Source organism: Felis catus, chromosome E1, assembly GCF_018350175.1.
Source record: "Felis catus isolate Fca126 chromosome E1, F.catus_Fca126_mat1.0, whole genome shotgun sequence".
In the NCBI taxonomy this organism is placed as follows: Eukaryota; Metazoa; Chordata; class Mammalia; order Carnivora; family Felidae; genus Felis; species Felis catus.
In genome coordinates, this window is record NC_058381.1 from 50,505,383 (window position 1) to 50,528,304 (window position 22,922).

The 22,922-nt window shown below is 39.0% G+C and overlaps 1 protein-coding gene across 4 annotated transcripts in view; it reads right to left on the minus strand.

Annotated features, from left to right (window-relative positions):
• ABCA10 (ATP binding cassette subfamily A member 10) overlaps nt 1–22,922 on the minus strand; it is a 70,133-nt gene that overhangs the window by 17,152 nt on the left and 30,059 nt on the right. For all 4 annotated transcript variants that reach the window (XM_045044431.1, XM_045044432.1, XM_045044433.1 and 1 more), the window contains 14 exons: nt 20,537–20,647; nt 19,796–19,971; nt 19,257–19,376; nt 18,882–19,020; nt 17,465–17,555; nt 15,921–16,060; nt 14,972–15,091; nt 13,487–13,685; nt 11,473–11,639; nt 10,618–10,751; nt 8,856–8,993; nt 5,504–5,611; nt 4,553–4,723; nt 4,245–4,358 (listed from right to left, as the gene is read on the minus strand). In XM_045044431.1, the coding sequence (XP_044900366.1) occupies nt 4,245–4,358; nt 4,553–4,723; nt 5,504–5,611; nt 8,856–8,993; nt 10,618–10,751; nt 11,473–11,639; nt 13,487–13,685; nt 14,972–15,091; nt 15,921–16,060; nt 17,465–17,555; nt 18,882–19,020; nt 19,257–19,376; nt 19,796–19,971; nt 20,537–20,647 (1,928 nt within the window). The remainder of the gene's footprint in view (nt 1–4,244; nt 4,359–4,552; nt 4,724–5,503; nt 5,612–8,855; nt 8,994–10,617; nt 10,752–11,472; nt 11,640–13,486; nt 13,686–14,971; nt 15,092–15,920; nt 16,061–17,464; nt 17,556–18,881; nt 19,021–19,256; nt 19,377–19,795; nt 19,972–20,536; nt 20,648–22,922) is intronic.

Below are 22,922 nucleotides of genomic sequence, written 5' to 3' on the forward strand. Positions count from 1 at the left end.
ATAAACTGGATTCTATATTCACTGCTGTAAAAAACTGAAGTTTTTAAAAAAAAATTTTTTTTAACGTTTTTATTTATTTTTGAGACAGAGAGAGACAGAGCATGAACAGGGGAGGGTCAGCGAGAGGGAGACACAGAATCTGAAACAGGCTCCAGGCTCTGAGCTGTCAGCACAGGGCCAGACGCGGGGCTTGAACTCACAGACCGCGAGATCATGACCTGAGCCAAAGTCGGCCGCTTAATCGACTGAGCCACCCAGGCGCCCCAAAAACTGAAGTTTTAAAAGTTAGCTGTGGATTTCTACCTGTAGAAATATAGAAGAATAGATATCCTGAAAGACCTTACCCATGCCATCTAAAACACATGTCCTTTAAATACACTGCTAGTCTCAGGAAAAAAAGTGAGAGAATTCTTTGACAGGAAACACAAAGTCTGAAACCTAACTTGGACTATTAAGTAAACACTAAATCTGAGCGACCAGGGAACAAATGTGCATTCCAGTTCAGGGATTGAGAGGTCCTTCCCTCCAAATACCCTCGATAGAATAAGTATAGAATAAATAACCCTCTTTAGGGGTATTCCTTGCAACCCCTATATTAAGGCATGACACTCTAAAATGGTGAATGCCCTACATGGGCTCTACACTGTACTTCTCGCGAAAGTAATTGAAAATTCTTCTAGGATGAAAATATCCCCAGTATAAGATCTTGAGAGTTCCATACTTAAAGGTCAACTAAATATGTGCACCCAGCTAAAATAAACAAACAAACAAACAAACAAACAAACAAACAAACATTCAAATATACAAAGCAGCCAGGCACAACAAGTGGCTGGGGGGGGGGTGTGGAGTTTGGGGGGGGGGGGACAACCAACAACAGATTATAACTATTTGAAGACTGTTATCATTGTCAAAGAACAAGTACAAATATTATTTTAATTAAATGTATAAGTAAATCAAGTGTGGAATAAAGAACACAAAAGCAAGTAACAAGAGATCATGAGAAACCGCTGGATGTATCTGAAATAGAGCCAAATAGTTTTAGAAAACAAAGTTGAAATTTTAAAAAGTTGATCAAAGATTAAGCGTAACTCAGAAATAGCTGAATCAAAAAATAAGTGAATTGGAAGGAGAGTCTGAAGCATTTCCCAGCATGCAGCAAGGACAAGGACATAGAAAGTTTGAGCAAAATGCTAAGAGATGTGGAGAACAGACTGAGAATAACACTAATACTATCTCAGTAGAGTCCAGGGAGCAAAAAATAAATATTTTATTTGCACTTTCATAAGAGAAGTAATATTTAAAGAGGTGCTGGCAGAGAAATTCCTGGAACTGACAAATGAATTCACAGATTCAGATGGCAAAATTCATTTGAAAAAAATGATAAATACAAAGAAATCCACACCTAGAAACAATGTAATGAAATTAAAGGTGCGAAAGTCAAAGACCTTAAAAGTAGTTGAAGACGAATTCTCTACAAAGGAATGGCAGACAGCAATACGTCTCAATAGCAAAAAGGTCAGCAAGAGGTTAGTGAATTTAGGTGATAAGAGAAAATAATTGTCAGCCAAGAAATTTATATGCAGTAAAATTAACTTTTAAGAATGAGAGTGAAAAATGGCCCTAATGAGAATAAAAAGACAAAGTTACATGTGTGAATGGTGGACAAACGGTCAACGAAAAGTATCTACAAATATTTTTTAACTTCTTAAAATAATAATGTTTATTTATGAGATTAAAAATGAGAGAACCAAACACTAGAGAATATCATGCAAGTAGGGTGAGCAATTATTGATCCTAAAGTCTCCAAAATACAGTGTTGGAAGTAATTAGGATATTGATTAACTTTAGGATCCATTAAGTTTGGCATGGGGAAAAGAAAATCAAGGATATTATGGGCTGAGTTTTGTCCCCTCAAATTCACATACTGAAGTTCTAAGCCCAGTAGAACATGATTGTATTTGGAGATGGGGTCCTTAAAGAGGTCATTAAGATTAAAGACGTCATGGAGGTGGGCCCTAATCCAATGAAACTATTGTCCTAATAAGAGGAAATTTAGACACACACACACACACACACACACACACACAAGATCACAGGAAGTCTAAGAGATGATGGCCATCTATAAGCCACCACATAATGCACATCACAAATACAAAGCCATGAAGTAAAAAATGATATCACCAAATTGAAGTGTATAAACAATCACAAGAAATTCATTAAATTAAACGCATAGATTGTCAGATTGAATTTAAAAATGACAACAAATAAAATCCAACTATATTCAGTTGGCAACAAACAGACACTAAAGCATGACACCCAAAGGTTGAAAGTAAACCCGTGGCAAAACGAGTTACCAGGCAAAAGCTAAATAAAAGAAATCTGGTACACCTATATTAATATCTGACATATCGACTTTATGACCAAAAGCCATTATGAGAATAAATAGGGCCACTACCTAATGATTCCAGACTTGAATGATCAAATAAAATATGGGTTTGAACAACATGGGTTTGACCTGTGCAGGCCCATGTATACATGCACTTTTTGTTCAATAAATGCAGTCCTGGAAATGTATTTTCTCTTCCTTATGATTTTCTTAATAATATTTTTTCTCTAGGTTGCTTTGTTGTGAGAATACAGTATGTAATACAGATAACATAATAATATGTGTTAATCGACTGCTTATGTTATCGGTAAGCCTTCCAGTCAACAGTATACATCTGGGGGGGAGTCAAAAGTTACACGCATAATCGCGACCATGCAGAGGGCTGGTTCCCCTAACTCCCATGTTGTTCAAGGGTCACCTGTAGTCTCAAAATATATAAAGCAAAAACTGATTAAATGAGAGGATGAAACAGACAACCCTACCTTTATATTGGGATGAATAAGAGGAGAAAAACCAAACAGATCAAGGACTAATTCCAATAGTTAAGGAGGCGTTACCTCGTTACGGCATTTGACTATTGTAGCACAAGCACTTATAAAATCGACCCAACGAATGATATGATTGGGTACTGCAAGGAGGATACTTAGAGACTAAGAAGCAATTTAATAGCCTTTACGATCTCTGCCGGCATACTGAATTCTCCAACTGGCTGTATTTGTGACATTCCCGTCCACACTAAATCCAAACCTTTGGATATTACCCACAAAGACCAGCCACTGTGACTGTACCAGCCCCAAAGAAGTAAGATGTTGGCTCTCTTTACCCTAAACCCTCTGCCCTGTCCCCACATACAGGAGAAGGGGAAACCCAGAAGCAAATAGAAAAATTAAAAGGGTAGACCCTGCTCCCTTTCTCACCACTGGTCCCCAAACTAAGGGCATGCCTGAAGTGGGGTTGGGGATGGAGCTTTTGAGATTAAAGCTATGATTTGGACTTGGCTGGCCTTTTAAGTGAATCTTAATGAGCTATTTTACTATCTGAAATGGTCAGAAAGTTATGATATCTGCTCAAGATGTCAACAAGGCATAGGGAAGTGAATACAGCAGAGAGTGCCTAATGTAATAAATGTTTTTATTTATTAATCAAACTTTTCCATGTTTATTTGTTTGATTACATTACTAGTCAATATGGTCACCTATCACACTTTTTTTTTTTAATAAGTAGAATTATTCAGGAGAAAAACTACACTGAGTTGAGAGGCTTGGGTTCAGGTGTGATTCTTTTAAGTTCTTCCCACTCTGTAAAATGAAGGGACTGTCCCAAGTGATCTAGTCTTTCAGGTGAGCCCTGCCAGGGTTTCTACAGATATTTTGGTTCTCTCCAAAGAAACAGAGATATAAAAGAGAAACCTCAAAGAACAGATGGAAATAGGAGAGAGAAAATGAACAAGAAATACTGAAACCATGAACACAGTCCAACGGTAATGGAGGTACAAAAGAAGTGATTCCATTCTCTTCTAAGTAACGTATTTAGGGGTGCCTGCATGGCTCAGTTGGTTGGGCACCTGACTTTGGCTCAGGTCATGATCTCATGGTTTGTGAGTTCAAGCCCCGCATTGGGCTCTGTGCTGACAGCTCAGAGCCTGGAGCCTGCTTCACATTCTGTGTCTCCCTCTCTGTCTGCCCCTCTCCCAGTCATTCTCTCTCTCTCTCTCTCTCTCTCTCTCTCTCTCTCTCTCTCTCAGTCAAAAGTAAATAAACATTTAAAAATTTTTAAGTATTTGTACTTAACTTTGAATTCTTAAAAATAAGCTTAAAAAAATTAATATAAATGTGCATATGTATGCATAGATACTTACAATAAGAAACCCGAGACACCAAAGGCCATTATTTTTTCTTCTCTTGCAAAAGATGAATGAAATCACATACGTGAAGAATATAAGAGAAGCTGCACAACCAACTATGCAAACCACCTGCAAACAATATATTTAGTGGCAAGATTAGAGATGGCAGGTCGCGTATGGGATAGGGAACAGGGAGATAATGAGATCATAAGGTTGTGTAAGGCCATTTTCTCACACATGCCTTTCGTTAACGATACAATGCTAATGAAAGTGAATGTTTGTTTCTATTATATTTTGGCCTGGTGAAAAAAATGATCACTTACAAGAGCAAACATGAGCACCAGTGGGAATCTGACTTCCAAAACTGTGAGGCAGTTAATTAAATACACTGAAAGAAGAATCGAGCAGTATAATGGAATGTCCACCAGAGCCTGTCCAATCCAGTATGCCGAAGGACACAGGCCTGAAATCCATAACTGAGACTGAGTTTTTTGCTGATAAAGAAACAGAAGGGATACAGAAGGGTTGGAAATGTTGGGTCGAAAAGGTATTTTGTTTATGCGAAAATACAAACTTTTAATACATTTTAGAAATAGCATGTTGTAATTTTTTTTGTCTGTATTATTTTATATAGTGAATCTGAGCTTCAGTAACTTTCTAACCCAGGTCTAGGTAATCAGGCCTCAGGCAACTAATACCGTCCCAGAGAAACACCGTGTCCCTGTGACTGGAGAAGGGCATGTCTCTAAGTATCTGATGTCCAATATGGGAATATACAGCCATTGGCTCAACAGGAAAAGTCTGGATTATTTGTAGAGTTGATTTACTCTTTGATGTAGATAAATGAAAATGACGATAACATAAAAATTTAAAGCTTGATTTACAAAAGTGTTGTTAAAAGTTCAGAAACATGGTATATCTTATATTTGATGCTCTATTAAAAAAAAAAACACACACACACACATTCCTTTTGGAACTGTGAAATAACAACACACGGTCAAGAAGCACCACACTTTCACCTCTAGAGTTTACTTAGTAGGATTCCCCTAAAGGTGAGGCAATTTCATGGTGTTGAATAGTGAATTTTCTGACTCCTTTGACATTGCGATTAACCATTTGACAGAATCTATAATGAGACTAGAACAACGACATAATTTATGTGTAGACACATTTTTCTTGAAGAACTATCCTGTGTGTATACAGCAGTGAAATTCTAATTTTTGAAGTCAGAGAAAATCATCTTTGTCCTCCTCCCCTCCCATACCCCCTCTTACTTTGCGATCGCTGAGGCTGCTCATGCCAATGTAAGGAGAAAGGCAGTTTGCAAGGACCAGCAAAAATAAAGGCCCATTCACAAAACCAAATTCCACTAAGACGCCATTCTGGAAGTTCAAAACACACCTGTAAGCTATTGAAATTGTTACATATCATGCAATCAAACATAGTCGTAAGATATGAGATAGTGAGAACTTCAGAATGGAAGCATATACCTAATTTAAGAAGCAAACACAGACAGGGGTGCCTGGGTGGCTCAGTCAGTTAAGTGTCTGACTTTGGCTCGGGTCATGATCTCACAGTTTGTGACTGTTGGACTGTCTGCTGTCAGAGCAGAGCCCGCTTCTTCCGATCCTCTGTCCTCCTCTCTCTCTGCCTCTCCCTCACTCGTGCTCTCTCTCAAAAGTAAATAAACACTAAAAAAAAAAAAAAAAAGCAAACACAGGCAGAAGTGGCCATGTTTTGCTACCCTAAATAGCAGGCTCCATTCCCAGGAACTGCACGATATCAACAGAAATTCAAAATCTGAATTCATAGGCATGTATCGAGAGATTGTGAGCAGGTTCTTTTTCATATTTACATCTAGTAATTGTTAAGCAAAGACATATACTCTTTGGAGCTGCACTGATAGTCTCTGAAGCAGAGAGACTGCTTATTCCAGTTCCCTACTTCCAAGTAGATGAATTATAGATAATAGCCTCTAAAACTCTTGAACTTGAAGCTGTTCTTGTCCCTACCTGTGAAATATAATTAGAGGAGAGCAAATCTTTCCTGCGTAAAACACTTCTGGACATCTAGAAATATTTAAATTAATCTTTAAGGCATGGAAGGGTCTTACTATAAATCTAAGTTGTTTTCCAGACAGGGTAATGTATTACAGTTATAACAATGGACTGGGAAAAAAGAAAAAAAGAGTACAGAAATGGCCTTATTTCATAGGCAAAAAAAACTAGAAGTGCCATTATATTAATTTCTTACTATAAAAATTTCATTCTCTACAACCACTATGCATATACTTGCAAACATTCACCCAATTTCCACCATTTTTCCCTTTTTTATCTACAATAATTAAACACACCTGTTAGGAATTACTTGAAGGCTGAGGACAGTTATTAAAATCGTATATAATCAAAAACTGCACTGTATCTCATAAGACACAAAACAGAAAAGAGCCAAGACCCAAAAGGACACTTCAGACTTTAAAACGAAAGAGAAAAAATGGGGCGCCTGGGTGGCTCAGTCAGTTGAGCATCCAACTCTTGATGTGGCTCAGGTCATGATCTCATGGTTCATGAGTTCAAGCCAGGAATCACGGGCTGCACTTGTGCTCTCTCTCTCTCTCTCTCTCTTAAAATAAGTAAGTAAACTTCAAAAAAGTAAATAAAATAAAATGATAGAGAAAACACCACAGAACTGTTAAATAATTATAATTTTAGAGTTGGATTGTATATTCTCATAAATTTCAGTGTGATCTATCTGTCTATTTACTCTCCACATTTTTCCCCCTTAAACAAGGAGTTTAGTTTTATTTTCTCTGTGCATTTGCAAAACACTTAGGACCAACGCTTGGTGAGTTCAAGCCCCACATTGGGCTCTGTGCTGGCAGTGAGGAGCTTGCTTGGGATTCTCTCTCTGCCCCTCCCCCACTTGTTCTCGCTCTCCCCGCCCCCCCCCCCGAAATAAATAAATACACTTTAAAAAAAAAAAACCTTCTGTGAAAAAAAATTACATTAAAAAAAAAGGCCTAAGAGGGATTAGTGCCTTAGCTCTAGGGAGCTACAGCAACTGTGACTGGTCCAAGGAATTGAAAAAATATCGAGAAAATAGAACAGGAGGCAAGAGAATGAGAAATCACTGAGGAAGAGGGCCTTGAAGTGGGCCACCAGGGGGAACTGGAGGCCAGGGTGGTGGGTCTGGATGGAGGGAGGGTCCCCCGCTGGTAGCCACTGGGTGGGGGTTGCGGAGGCTCAGTATATCCACGAGGAGGTATCACTGGAGTAGGTCCACGCATCCCAGGTGGAGGCATAGGACCTGGGTGACCCATGGGAGATCCAAACGGAGGCCCTCGAGGGGGCATGCCCTTTGGAATAGGTCCGGGATGAGGCACTCCAGGTGGCCATCGGGATGGTGGCTGTCCCCCACCCCCAGAGCCTGGGGACCCAGCATGGGGGTGTCCTAAGCCATAAAGACCACGGTGGGCTGGCTGCATCTGAGACACCCTTGGATGGGGCATCCCACCTGTGGGAATGGGTGAGGACGTGAATGTCCATGCCCAGGATGTCCAGCCCCTGGGGTTCCTGCTGATGGTGGGCCAAGTCCTCCAGCTCCAGGAGGCACAGGTGGTGGGGGCATGGCTGGGGGGTATCCCAGGTGGAAGCATTCTGGGAGGTAGCACTGTGGTGTTGGGGGGAGGGAGGACCCAGGAGGAGGCATGCCTGGTGGAGGAAACCTGGACCCCAGTGAGATACCACAGGATTGGGGGCTGAGGGTGGATGTGGTGTATACTTTCTACACTTGCTTTAATCAATGTATATCACATACTCAATAAACTCCCCTAGGGAGAAGTGATGTAAGATTAAGGATTTGCATTTGAAGCTTTGTAAGTGTTCTAGATTTCTAAGCAAGTCCATTCATTCACTGATTTTAGAAACTATGTATTAGGTACCTAGTTAAGTGTGAAGAGTTATTCAAGACAGATTCTTTAACAGACCTATTATTTTTCTCTATTATTTTACAGTTTTCAGTGTCTTTGGATCTTGGCCCTTTTAATGTTCTATGTCTTGGGGAGCTGTGGATAATTTTGAATAGACAAGATTTTATTTTTTTCAATGCATTTATTTAGTTTGAGAGAGCACTCATGCAAGCAGGGGAGCAGCAGAGAGAGAGGGAGACAGAGCATCCCAAGCAGGCTCCGTGCCAACAGCACAATGCAGGTTCGACCCCACGAACCATGAGATCATGACCTGGGCAGAAATCAAGAGTCAGAGGCTCAAACACCTGAGCCACCCAAACGCCCCGATTAGATAAGATGTTAGACTGAAGGATGAGGCCAGTGATAAAACGAGTCTCTAAGTATCAGGTAGACACTCAAGAAATATTTGTAGAATGAATGAAAAAGGTCAGGCTTCTGTTCTAGGCGCTGAGGAAACGGATTTAATCCTCACAATAACTATATATAGTAGATACAATTATATTCCCCATTTTATAGATGAAGACAGTGAAGCAAGGAATGGCTAAGAAAGTTCCTAATAAATAGCAGAAACAGGACTCAAACTCAGGTGGTAAGCTATAGAGTTCTCCCCCTTTATCCCTCATTAAATAGTCTCTTATATAAGTGAATACTGTACTTACAAAAGGAAATGTGCTTCTCTCTGTTTTAATAAGTTCGGTAAAGTTAAAAATTCCAAGAAGGGCATTGCTAACAATTCCCATAAGAACAGGAAAACAAGTCATTCTCTTGGTATTACACGCAACTGAAAATCTGTAATCCTTAAAAAAAAAAAAAAGACACACAAATATAAGTTTTAAATTCTTAAAGCAATCATACTTTCTGTACAACTTATAAAGGACCAGGGTGGAATTAGGGTGAGAAGGAGACTATTAGTTTTTCTTTGACACTTCAATCTTTTTGAATTGTTGTAAGAATGCATTATTTTGGTAATCCAAATGACTTATTCTATAAATGAAATAGATGAACATTCACTAACATGGAAGGATGTCAACGATTTATATTTTATGTGACAGAAAGAGTTTCAGGGCCCTCTAATACAATTCCAATTTAGGAAATATGTCTTAGAATATGAGATTGTTCTAAAAATAATGTATTTTTATAAAGGAAAAGTGTGTAGAAGACATTTACCAAACAACAGAAATAATATGGGAAAATAAAGAAATGAAATTATTTAGAGAATTTTCCCTTCTGTATTACATATCCCAGTAATGTTTTAATTTCCCTATTAAAAATGTGTTGCCTTTTTTCTGCTTTATGGAGGTGTAATTGACAAACAACATTTTAATCTACTTAAAATGTAGTTCATAATGATTTGACATACATATGTATTGTGAAAAGATTCCTCCCATCTAGTTAACATTTCCATCACCTCAAATGTATATGTGTGTGCATATATATTATATGTCTGAACACTTATATTATATATAATATATATGAACATTTAAGTTCCACTCAGCAAATTACAATTATACCATACAGTGTTATCAACTATAGTTTCCACATTACACATTAGGTCTTGAAACCTTATTTATCTTTTTTTTAATGTTTACTTATTTTTGAGAGAGAGAGAGAGACAGAGTGCAAGTGGGAGATGGGCAGAGAGAGAGGGAGACACAGAATCTGAAGCAGGCTCCAGGCTCTGAGCTGTCAGCACAGAGCCTGACGCGGGGCTGGAACCCACAAAACGTGAGATCATGACCTGAGCTGAAGTCGAAGTCAGACGCCCAACTGACTGAGCCACTGAAGCGCCCCAAGCCTTATTTATCTTATAGCTGAAAGCTTATACGCTTTTACCAGCCTATCCCTATTTTCCCCACCCTTAGCCCCTGGCAACCACTTTTCTACTTTCTGCTTCTAGGAGTTTGACTTTTTTTTTCTACTTATAAGTGATACCACGTAGTATTGGGCTTTCTCTGTTTTGTTTCACTTAGCCTAATGCCCTCAAGATCTATCCATGCTGTTGCAAAACAGCATTGCTTTTATAACAAATAAAATCATTAATAACGGTGCCTGGGTAGCTCAGCTGGTTAAGCTTCTGACTCTTGGTTTTGGCTCAGGTCATGATCCCGCAGTGAATGAGTTCAAGCCCCACATAGGACTCTGTGCGGACAATGCGGAGACTACTTGGGAATTTTCTTGCTCTCCCTCTCTGTGGCCCTCCCCCCATCCTCTCAAAATAAATAAACTTTAAAAAATAAAAAACAAATCACGAATAAAAGATGATCCCTTTAAGAGATAGAAACGGGTGCTCTTTAAAGGATTACAATTTCATACTTTAACTCAACAAGGACTCAAGAGTTGAGTTGCTTCTCCATAGATCTCAAGTATTAGAAGGTAGCAAGACCCCATTCATGATTCAATAGTACGTGGATGCAAACATACCTTCCGGTCACCGGACACTATGATGGCTCCATTGTAGGAAGGATCATCGGAGCCATTTCTATTTCTAAAATCATCTACTTCCAGAAGTATATCCTGACGCTTCAGTGCCTGCATAAAGTCTTCAATATTTGATCCTAATGTAATCAACGAAGGAAGGCAGAATAACATCAAGGAAACCAACGTCTAAGCTTTAAAATAGCCAAGATGTCTTCTCATGTTAAGGAATGCCCAGGATAACATGATAAGGACCTTCACTCTCTGAGAATATCCTGAGATTAATTCCGATGCTGGGACAATGAAATGTGGTCTACTGTCTTGAGTGCAACAGACTCCTTTCAGAAATATGTTCGCGGATTTTGTACTTCTTATGAAGGGAAAAGGATTTATTCCTGGGGGCTAGATTTGCAATTCTCACAGAAATAAAACTTTTTATTAGCGATTTTTATAAACTCTGCCAGATGTCTGTAATGTTTGTAGCTACAAATACTATACACAAAATACAAACCTCCTAAGCTAGGCTTGTTCTACTGATGATACAAATCGGTCCTACTCATTATCTAACCTGTTGTATGTGGCCAACTCTGCAGTGATATTTACTGTACGAGGGACCCGTTCAAGACATCTTCATGAGATGAAGGTAATTTGATATTATCCATTATGTCCATTACTTTTCTTGGTTTGAAACATGTTATCAATTTCCCTAATTTGAAAACAAAGCAAGCTCTGGACACACACACTGCTTCTCCCCCTTGCCTCTCAAGCTATTTTTAATATAGGTCTTTTTTGCTGCTCGGGTTTGTGTTTCAAAAGATCTTTGATGATAAAAACCAAGAGTAGATTTAATCCCTTTCTCACCTGTATTGTTGATGACCAATAGACTGGTAAGAGGAGTCTGTGAGGGTTGTTCCAGAGAAAGAAAATACATACTGGATGAGAGCTCCCGACAATGAGTGGAATGAGATAATGCAACTGCTATCTTCACAAAAATGGTAGGGATTAAAGGAATACCAAGTAACAGTAACCTAAGTAAAAGAAAATTAAAATGCAAGTCTTAAACATCTTCCCTCCAACTATTTAAGTCACAAAACATGCCATAGAAATGCCAACTTTTGGAAATTCAACATACAAATATGGCGGTTAGTTACATAAAATGACAATGACGTTAATCTGAAAGAGGGCTCAAAATTTTTCATAAATCATATCACACTGCGAGATTTCCAAGGATAATAAGAGCATCAAAAGAGAAGGTGAAATCCAAGTGGGTTCCTCTGGTGGGTGTGCTGGTTGATCAGGACAACAGGGAAAACATTGGATGGGATATCGGGAGCCTCTAACAGCCTATCTGCATAGTTTTAAAGGGAAAGAAGCCTTATTTCACACTGCCCTCAAACTTGCAATGTGTACAATTTCAAGTACCATTTTAACTTGCATCAGCTGTTGTTTTGTGTATACTTTAATTTTCATGAAACTAGATGCCATATTTAATGCACAGTTTTCAGGTCCTAGAATGCATTCTTCCAGTTCAAACTACCAGTTGGAAATCTCTCAAGTAATCCTTTTGTTTCTCTAATTAAACTTGGTGAGTCCACTCTTTGCAACGACTTCTTTCGCATCAGACCGCAGGCTCTACCACCTTCTCCCTTCACAGGGGAAAAATGAAGTCCAAACTCTCGCCGATCTTATCACCTCCCCTCCAAGGACAGAAAACATTTCCATCCCCTCAGTCTGTCCTTCTGCTGTAATAGATGTTATCTCTGCTCACTACCAAAGCTCAGTTCTTCTCAATACTGCTCTGAACCCAGACCTTTGCCGCCCACCCTGACACCTTGCTTTGTTAGCTCATCTTTCATTGTTTTCATCCTACTGGCATATTCTTACCATGGCTGAAGCATTTTCTAATGTCTCCCATTGATTAAGGGTGGGGGGGGGGGGAGGCAACAACAAAGGAAGAAAAAAGAAACTTCCCGACTTCAATCTCTCTTCAGCTATTACCTATCTTTCTACTTCCCTCCATGGCCAAGCACCTCGAAAGAGTTATCTATTTTCAGATCTTCTCATCTTAAAACCTTTCATGACTTCCCTTTTTTGCCAAATACGATTGATGCTTTCTGCTCTAAACTGGGGTTCTCTCCCTCCTATTTACTAATCCCTTCACGTTTTCCAGTCTTGGCTCAAATGTGACCATTTCAAAGAGGCCAACACTGATCACCTTATTTAGAACTATAACGAACCCCTAACTCCCACCAGCCCTTCCCATCCCTTTACTCTATTTTGTGTCACCTACCATATAATTTATTTAGTTTCTATATTTGTTATTTGTTATCTTTTCCTCCCAGCCAGAAGGTAAACACCATAGCACCTAAAACAATGCCTAGCACATAACAAGCCTCAATAAGGATTTGTGACATAATAAATGATTAACATATTTATTGTGTAATTATTTAATTAGTATTTTTCTTCCCCACACGATATAAGTCTAAAGGCCTTTTCAGTTGTACTCACTTCTGTAGGATAGTACTATAAGCACTGGAAAAACATTTATTAAACACATGAAGAAATTAATAGACTTGTTTTCTTCATGTTTGAACTTTTCTGCTCATATTCACTAGACAGATTTAAAGTAGTCTGATACTGGGGCACCTGGGCGGCTCAGTTGGTTCGGTGTCTGACTCTTGATTTCGGCTCAGGTCATGATCTCATGGTTTGTGAGTTTGAGCCCCGCATCAAGATCTCTGCTAACAGTGTAGATAGAGCCTGCTTGGGATTCTCTCTCTGCCTCGGTCTCTGTCCCTCCCCTGTTTGCTCTCTCTCGCTCTCAAAATAAATAAATAAAGTAGACTCAACAAAAAGAAAGCCATCTGATACTTACAAGGACAAAAGAAGTTTCCTCTCGTGCCTTAACTTTAAGAAGCGAAGCCTTGCCATTGCACACACCTGTCGTCTCCAGAGAGTTCTGGTACTGATGGCCTTTCTCAATCCAGGAAGAGAGCAAGGAGCCTGTTGCATTTCAGACTCAGTTCCAGCATCTCTTGTCTCATTGACTTTCTCCTGTTTCCAAATGCCAACATCTGTAGCCATGTAGTAAACCATTATAACGGGCTACGCTATTTGTACTTTCTCTTTAGAAACTTTGAAAACAACACCAGAATATTTTGAAACAGTACTTTTAATAAGTTAAGCTACTGATATCCATAACTCTTATATTGAAAATGTGTCCTTCAGACAAATATAATGGATCCAATTCCAATGAGTGAGTATATTAACTTTTGAGACTGAGTTAGGCTTCTTGGGAATCATTTATTCTTTCATCCAATAGCAGCGTATTACCAAGGGATTTTTGCAGAGCGAGTTTTATGCGAAAACACGAGGATAAATGTATGTAACTGAGTTTCTAAAAGGTCTGCTCTGTCATCTGGAGCTCCTCCACAGAATTACTGATGACTAACACCCCAGTGACTATTTCAAGACACTGGTTTTAAGGAATAGAAAGTCCATGAAAGACCTCTTGTTCAAATCCCACATATGCCTCGTGGCAGCTGTTATGTCTTGGCTAATCACTCAACTTCTCCAAATCTTAGTGTTCTCCCTGCATAACACAGTTATGATGGGAATGAAGAACAACATAATCCAACAGCTGAGCACAATGGCTGGCACATAGTTAGCCCCGAAATGCCTCTAATGATTATTATTACAAACCGAACTAAGGGAACATATCATCTTATCGAGTTACCTGTTGTTAATACATTAATGAGAATTAATTTACGAGCTAAGTAAGAGTACATCTTTATAGAGAATGACAGGTAAGAGACAAAGCCAGGACTCATGCCATTAGCAGGAAGCTATTGATGATAAAGGACAAGTGGGCATTGCAAAGGGATGTGAGTGTTACTGCCATAAGAGGGAGACAAATGTTACAAAGTAATTACCCAGCACCAGGTCTGATAATGTTAGGTATAAAATAATTACAATACTTTTAGGGGCGCCTGGGTGGCTTAGTCAGTTAAGCGTCTGACTTTGGCTCAGGTCATGATCACGTGGTTCATGAGTTCAAGCCCTGCATCAGGCTCTCTGCTGTCAGTGTGGAGCCCGCTTTGGATCCTCTGTCCCCTTCTCTCTCTGCTCCTCCCCCACTTGCTCGAATGTGCTCTCTCTCTCTGTCTCAAAAATAAATAAACACTACAAAAATTTAAATAAAAATAAAATAACTATGATTCTTTTAAAAGCAGGCAACTCTATTTTATACCTAATAGACATTCTAGGCAGAATTCCACATAAAAATCTACAAATATGACAATACATGGTCATTTTCTGTTTTTTTCTTTCTTAATTTTCTGCTAGACACGCATTATTATACCTGGCTCATCAATTGTTGATTTGCCTTCTAGATTCAAGAAGACTTCATTCAGAGTTGTCATGGAAACATCATAATTCATTATGCCCTGATTAGAACACTTTTCAAGATCCCTGTAAAGATCTAAAAAGAAGAAAGTAATAAATTAATGCAATTAAAATTGTTGATAAATACACTGAAATCCTAAAGATCACTCAGAATAGATAAATCTAAAAGCATTTTCAAATTAAAGCTGCCACAATAATCCAATAAGAACATCCCCATGTTCTCTGGTCCTTCAAATCAATTTTATTATTTTAAATCTCTTTTTTATTTCAGAAGCTTTAACATTTCTTGTATCACCATGGCCATGTGTGAGTATGTATGTCTACTTAAAAAGTCATCAAGCGGCTCCTGGGTGGTCTCGTCGGTTAGGCATCTGACTTTGGCTCAGGTCATGATCTCGTGATTTGTGAGTTCAAGCCCCGAGCTGGGCTCTGTGCTGACAGCTCAGAGCCTGGAGCCTGCTTCAGATTCTGTCTCCCTCTCTCTCTCTCTCTCTCTCTCTCTCTCTCTGCTTCTCCCCCACTCACACTGTCTCTTTTTGTCTGCCAAAAATCAATAAAGGTTAAAAAAATTTTTTTAAATAAAAAAAATAGTAAGGCCTTATTTAATCTGTGTCTCTAACAGAAACGAAAAGTTTTTGCTCTTTCAGAAAAGAGATATTTCAAAGCTTCATTGAATGCTGACAAAGAGAGCAAATCTGGGTTTCTCAGTGAAATACATTCATGGAAATTTTAGTTGATCTCACATGAAAACCATGTATCTGATAACACACTTCATTATGTTGAAAACAGGAGGCAGAGCTCTTAGGAATAAATATTTTCATGGGTATAAGCTTTCAAATCCAACTGACAGAAGACAGAATGCATGGACACTTAGCTGTAGTCTCTGCGACCATATAGTAAGTTACCTGGAAACTTGTTTGTTCTTTCCAAGGGCAAAAGATACACAAGTTTTTCTTCACTTTCTGCTCTTAACTTGGCATCAGGGACGTGCCGCTTAATGAGGGATGTGATTCTCTCCAGATTACACATTTCATTCCTGCGTAAACTAAGGTTACAAAAGAAGCAGAAGTCTTTTGAATTCTTCTCCAACACCATGGCTCATCACAAGACAGTTTTCCATTAAATAATTTGAATATATTACAGGCGTCTCCTGCTAACTTCAGGAATCAGGTTCCCAGAAATCAGATATCCTACTTCCAAGTGCTAAATGGTAGCCTTGTTTGAATTATTTTAAATGGGAAAAAATACAGATATTACATGTCAATTCCAAACCCCCAGCCAACTTCCTGAAATGTAACCAAAGTAAGTTTAAATTTCAGTAAACATATGATATGGATAGATAGACAGCAGGCTGGTATATATATATATATATATATATATATATATATATATATATATGTATTTACATATTATATATAAATAAATAAAATATATATTGAGATATGTATATATAAAATCATGATAGGATGTAAAGTACATGAAACATTACTTCTGGATCATTAAAAAATTAATAGGGTTTTTAATAAATAATTGCTTTTTTTGTAGCAAATGGCTTCTATTCATGCTAATAACTTGCTTGTTGATATGCTGTGCTTTCTAAATTATCCCACGTGGTACATCAAAGTTGATTCTGACACATAAAGATGACTTGGAACACAATTTCAGACCTTCAGGGCCAATTGTTTCATTAAAAATCACTTGCTTTTTCGGGGGGGGGCGTGCCTGGGTGGCTCAGTTGGTTACACATCCGATTCTTGATTTTGGCTCAGGTAATGATCTCATGGTTTCTGAGTTTGAGCCCCACGTAGAGCTTTGCACTGAGAGTGCAGAGCCTGTATGGGATTCTCTCTCCACACCTCCTCCCCCACCCCCCACTCCTCCCACACTAACTCTCTCCCACTCTTTCTCTCTCTCTCTCAAAAAATAAACTAAAAATTTTTTTTAAATTATTGCTTTTTGAAAACATAATTATAAATTTTTATATATTAGCCAAGAAATGTTTTATTGAAAGATGTATAAGCATTTGGAAATCTACATGTTTAAAACCAAGAAACAACCAACAAGGAACATGTCAATGAGGGAGATACATTGTACTGTTTATTGTAAATCAATTTCCACCAAATATTAGGTTGGTTTTCTTATACCTCTAGAGGATTACACGAAATGCCACCCCTTGTATCGACAGTCATATTAAAGAGCTACTCCCATGGGCGCCTGGGTGACTTAGTCGGTTAAGTGTCCGACTTTGACTCAGATCATGATCTCACGGTTCATGAGTTGGAGCCCTGCATCAGGCTCTGTGCTGGCAGCTCAGAGCTAGAGCCTGCTTTGGATTCTGTGTTCCCCTCTCTCTCTGCCATTCCCCTGCTTACACTCTATCTCTTTGTCGCTCAAAGATAAATAAACATTAAAAAAAATTTTTTTTAAAGTTACTCCCAGAATACATTACCTTAAATGATATCCAATACCCCATTTTTGCTTCAGAAACAAAGATGACCCTGCACATTTCAACTTCCCATTAGACAGAAACACTTTCCTATCTGAGTAGAAAGAAAGAAAGAATAAATTATGTGAATTCCTTATATGGGTATATTCTCTGCTCTGGAGACCAACACACTGAATGGGTTTTTTAGTATGAATGTAGTCTCGTATGACTGAGCTCCTGGGTACAGCACCATTTCTCATCCCTATGCCTACTTTGAAGCAGGACTCAGAAATTCACTGCATCCCTCACGGGTTATCCAATGGCATAAAACATTACAAGGAGGCCCAATCTTCAACTCTCCCTTCATGCACATACTTTACTATGTAACTTTGCAGTGTTCTCTCACCATGATCAAGGAGATCTGCTCTACCCCTTGATAGCTGCCTCCACCATGCGATTTTCTTTGGCCAATGCCATGTTAGCCTACTTTGGCCAATAGAGGCTTGAAATGGGCTTATGCATTGGGACTTGGTCTCTAGAGCCTTAGTCCCTGCCATGAGAATGCCTGGGGTAGTCTGCTGGAAGATGAAATACATCTAGAGTGGGGCTGTCACCTAAGTCACCTTAGGTTATCCAACGGGCCTTGCCAATGGCCATTCAACTACCAGACATAAGTAAGTGAACCCAGTCAAAGATGGGAAAATCTCTCTAAGTGAGCCCACCCTAAATTGCCAACTCTCCAACTTATGCACTAAATAAATGCTTATTGACTCAAGACACTAAGTTTGGGGATAGCTTGTTTCATAGCTTTATTGAGGCAGGAAGTAGTGGACATGGAAGTCAAGTATATTTTAAGGAAACTTAGTATAGGATCGTACTGCACGTCAGACAGTAAACTTTCTCTTCTTTTCACAGCGTCGTTTCTGACTTAATTTGTTCCAGATTCTTCTTCCATACCCTTTTCTGGCTCACTGAAACTAGTCCTCCACCTGCCACTATGTCCTAGGCAGAACATTCTCCAATATTGCATCTTCGTACCCTCGATTAGTGAAACAAAGATCCTCTTAAGAAGGCAACGAAGGCTTGTAAATTTAGAAAGTTTTCCCAGCGAAAAGTTTTTTCTACCCAATAACAAAAAACTATATGAAAGTTAATATTGGAGTTTCAAAAAATTTTAAATGTACTTGTGATTAATGTAGACAGTGAAAAAAGTTACAGACAAGAAGATACATCAAGCACGGGTCTAAGAACTCAGGGGGAGTGCTTGCTATTAAGAACTCATGGGGAGATCAGCATCCCTCTGAAGCAAAGTGCATCTTTAGAATGTCATTACTCAAATGGACTTTAAGCAAGATTCTCTTTAAAAAAAAAAAGACTATAGACAATATCTCTCATGTTAAGTCCTTAAATAACTAGTTAGAAGAAAGAAGCCAAGAATCACCAGCTAAGATGTCAGCCTCATCCATAATCTGGGTACTAAAAAGGATCACACGGTTTGTTTTCCGCTCCTTGAGGAGGTTCCAAACTTGGTGCTTTGAAAAAGGATCCAGTCCAGTAGTTGGCTCATCCAGCAGCAAAACCTACAGACGAGGAAGAGTATGAAAGTATCTTTCAGTTCCAAGTGAGGACCTTCAGAAAGTTGCATGGAAACCCATATAATTCCTAGATTCAAATACAGCCTTCCACGGGATTCCCCAGAGGCTTGTATGGCCCCCTATCACAAATTTCCTCTTATATTTGGTAGAGTTTAGACTTTAATGATAGCTTGATATCCTTCAGTACAAATTAATTTCAAAAAAAATTTTTTCCCTCTTACCTGAGGATCTCCTAAAAGGGCAATCCCAAGTGTCAGTTTTCTCTTTTGTCCACCAGTCAATTTTTTAGCAATAACGTCTTGAGTGTTTTGTATGTCCAATTCCATTATGACTCTTTTCACCTATCAAAAAAAACCCATCTACATAATACAAAATATTTTACTTCAATCAGTTTTTCTAATAATTAGGAGAAATCTATTCTAAGAACTTCATCAACTTTATTTATGAAAAAATAAAGTAATAGTTAAAATAAAATATGGTCACGAGGGACGCCTGGGTGGCTCAGCCAGTTGGGCGACCAACTTTGGCTCAGGTCATGATATCACGGTTTGTGGGTTCGAGCCCTGCGTCGAGCTCTGTGCTGATGGCTCAGAGCCTGGAGCTTGCTTCAGATTCTGTGTCTCCCTCTCTCTCTGTTCTAACCCCGCTCGTGCTATCTCTGTCTCTCTCAAAAATAAATAAACATAAAAAAATTCTAAAAATATGGTCAGGAGCAAAGTAAAGTATTTTCAAAGCCACCAATTCGAATATGTTCACCTACCTCTTGTTCCACTTCCTTGGACTGAATCCCTTTTATTTTAGCAAATAGCCTGAGGTTTTCTCTCACAGTCAGAAAGTCAAATTGAATATTGAATTGTGGACAAAATCCAATGTTCATTCTAGTTTCTTCCATGTTCGTTATTTCAGAGAGTTGGGTATTATAAATAGTGGCTGATCCTAAAATAGAAATTTTATTTTATTTCATTTTATTTTAATGTTTATTTTGAGAGACAGAGAGAGAGACAGAGACAGAGAGTGAGCGGGGGCGGGGCAGAGAGAGAGGGAGACACAGAATCCGAAGCAGGCTCCAGGCTCTGAGATGTCAGCACAGAGCCCCATGTGGGGCTCGAACTCATGAACCGTTGAGATCATGACCTGAGCCGAAGTCAAACTCTTAACTGAGCCACCCAGGCACTCCTAGAAATTTTATTCACCACCAGGATAGTAACTCTGTGAAGAGTGATAATATGGGATACTAGTTGAAGAAACCTCACATTTTATAATTGTATAATTAATACATTTAATTTCAGATTATTTAATTTCAGAAATTCAGATTATTCTCCACACAAATATCAGGGTCTATGGCAATGTCAAGAATACAGGGAACGGCAAACAATAGCAGAGCGGAGATACAAGCTTTCTCATGAATCTATATAAATATGAAATAAATATTTCCTATTCTAAATTACGCAACTGTGTAAACAGCCTGCTTAATCAGCCGCTTGTGAAACTATTTCCTTACCTTTCGTAGGAACAGACAACCCACTAAGAATGTTCAGCAGTGTCGATTTACCAGCGCCGTTATGTCCAAGGATTGCGGTCACTTGTCCTTCATATATGTCAAGAAATATGCCTGTTTTAGGATAAAAGGTGAAAAGTAGCCTTTGGACCATATTCAGATGGAATGAACCTTAAAAAAGTCACAAGAGTCAAATGTATCTTAGCACTTCATTTCACTGGTATTCGGAGATGTCCCCTGTAAGATGACGTCTTTAGTTGTGTCTATTTATGAAGAAAAAAACCCTTAATTTCTCTGGAGAAATTGGATCAAGACTGAGAAATAAATGTCTGCCTTTCTCCCTGCCCAAATCCTTTGAGTGTCAATGAGTATATCAATTTGATGTTAAAGAATAGCCTTTGCTACCAGGAATAAAGCAGAGTAAAGAGAGTATTTGCTTCCTGGGTAAAGGAAAGCGGTGTGGAAGAACATTCTCACAGAGGCTCCCAGAGCGGAGACAGAAGGGCCAGATATAGAGGGAAGGGGTATTTATTCGATATTTGGAGGGAGGGTGGACCAGTTGAGGAGAGGATCGTAAAGTTTCCCCAGGCACTGGTCACTGTTCTGTTCCTTATGACAAAAGTATGGACGTGGCCTCTAGAGGGGGTCTGCTGGGACCCAGGACATGTCACAGGCACTTTTTTTTTTTATATGAGTGCTTAGGACTTGATCGTGTTTTTCTTTAATATTTGAAAAATTATCTGACTCCATGGAGAAACACTAGAGGTCCATTAGCATCCTAGAACTTTTAGAGATTCTCTCAAGATTGACAACAGATGGAATTCTATTGCCAGAGAATATAAAAACCAGGCAAACCGCTGCCCAAAACAGATGATGGAAAGTTCTCTGAAAGTAAAAACAATGCTGGTGATACTTCAAGCTCCGTTTGACAAATCTAAGTCACAGATTATAAACTTGCCTAAGTGGTGGGAACGCAAACAGGCACAGCCGCTCGAGAACAGTGTGGAGGTTCCTCAAAAAGTTAACAATAGAACTACCCTACGACCCAGCAATTGTACTACTAGGTATTTATCCAAAGGATGCAAGAATGTTGATTCAAAGGGGCACATGCACCCCAATGTTTAGAGCAGCACCATCGACAATAGCCAAATTATGGGAAGAGCCCAAATGTCCATCGATGGATGAATGGATAAAGATGTGGTGTATATATATATATATATATATATATATATATATATATATATACATACACACACACACACACACACACACACACAATGGAGTATTACTCAGCAGTCAAAAAGAATGAAATCTTGCCATTTGCAACTATGTGGATGGAACTGGAGGGTATTATGCTAAGCAAAATAAGTCAATCAGAGAAAGATAAATATCATATGATTTCACTCATATGTGGAATTTAAGAAACAAAACAGATGAACATGGAGAAGGGCAGGAAAAATAATGTAAAAACAGAGGGAGACAAACCGTAAGAGACTCTTAAATACAGAGAACAAACTGAGGGTTGCTGGAGGGGAGGGGGCTGGGGATATGGGCTAAATGGGTGATGGGCATTAAGGAGGGCACCTGTTGGGATGAGCACAGGGTGTTATATGTAACTGATGAGCCACTAAATTCTACTCCTGACATCATTATAACACTATATTAACTAACTTGAATTTAAATCAAATGAAAAAACCCCAGCATAATTAGTACAGTCCTGTTTTTTTAAATACTATATGTAAATATATTATCGAGGACTATCCCTCATAGCAGAAATGTGGTTTTTAAAAATTTTTCTTTTTGGGGCGCCTGGGTGGCGCAGTCGGTTAAGCGTCCGACTTCAGCCAGGTCACGATCTCGCGGTCCGTGAGTTCGAGCCCCGCGTCAGGCTCTGGGCTGATGGCTCGGAGCCTGGAGCCTGTTTCCAATTCTGTGTCTCCCTCTCTCTCTGCCCCTCCCCCGTTCATGCTCTGTCTCTCTCTGTCCCAAAAATAAATAAACGCTGAAAAAAAAACATTAAAAAAAATTTTTTTCTTTTTATCTATATTCATCCTCTGATTTTGCACTATGACTATTTGTATTTTCAGGAAGCAAAAAAAAAATTATTTTCATTAAAAACATCATCGGGCGCCTGGGTGGCTCAGTCGGTTGAGCGTCCAACTTCGGCTCAGGTCATGATCTCACAGTCTACAGGTTCGAGTCCCGCATCAGGCTCTGTGCTGACCGCTTGCTCAGAGCCTGGAGCCTGCTTCAGATTCCAGATTCTGTGTCTCTTTTTCTCTCTGCCCCTGCCCCACTCACGCTTTGTCTCACTCTGTTTCTCAAAAATAAATAAATGTAAAAAAAAAAATTTTAAAAACAACATCAAAACAATGAAGTTTTTCTCTTT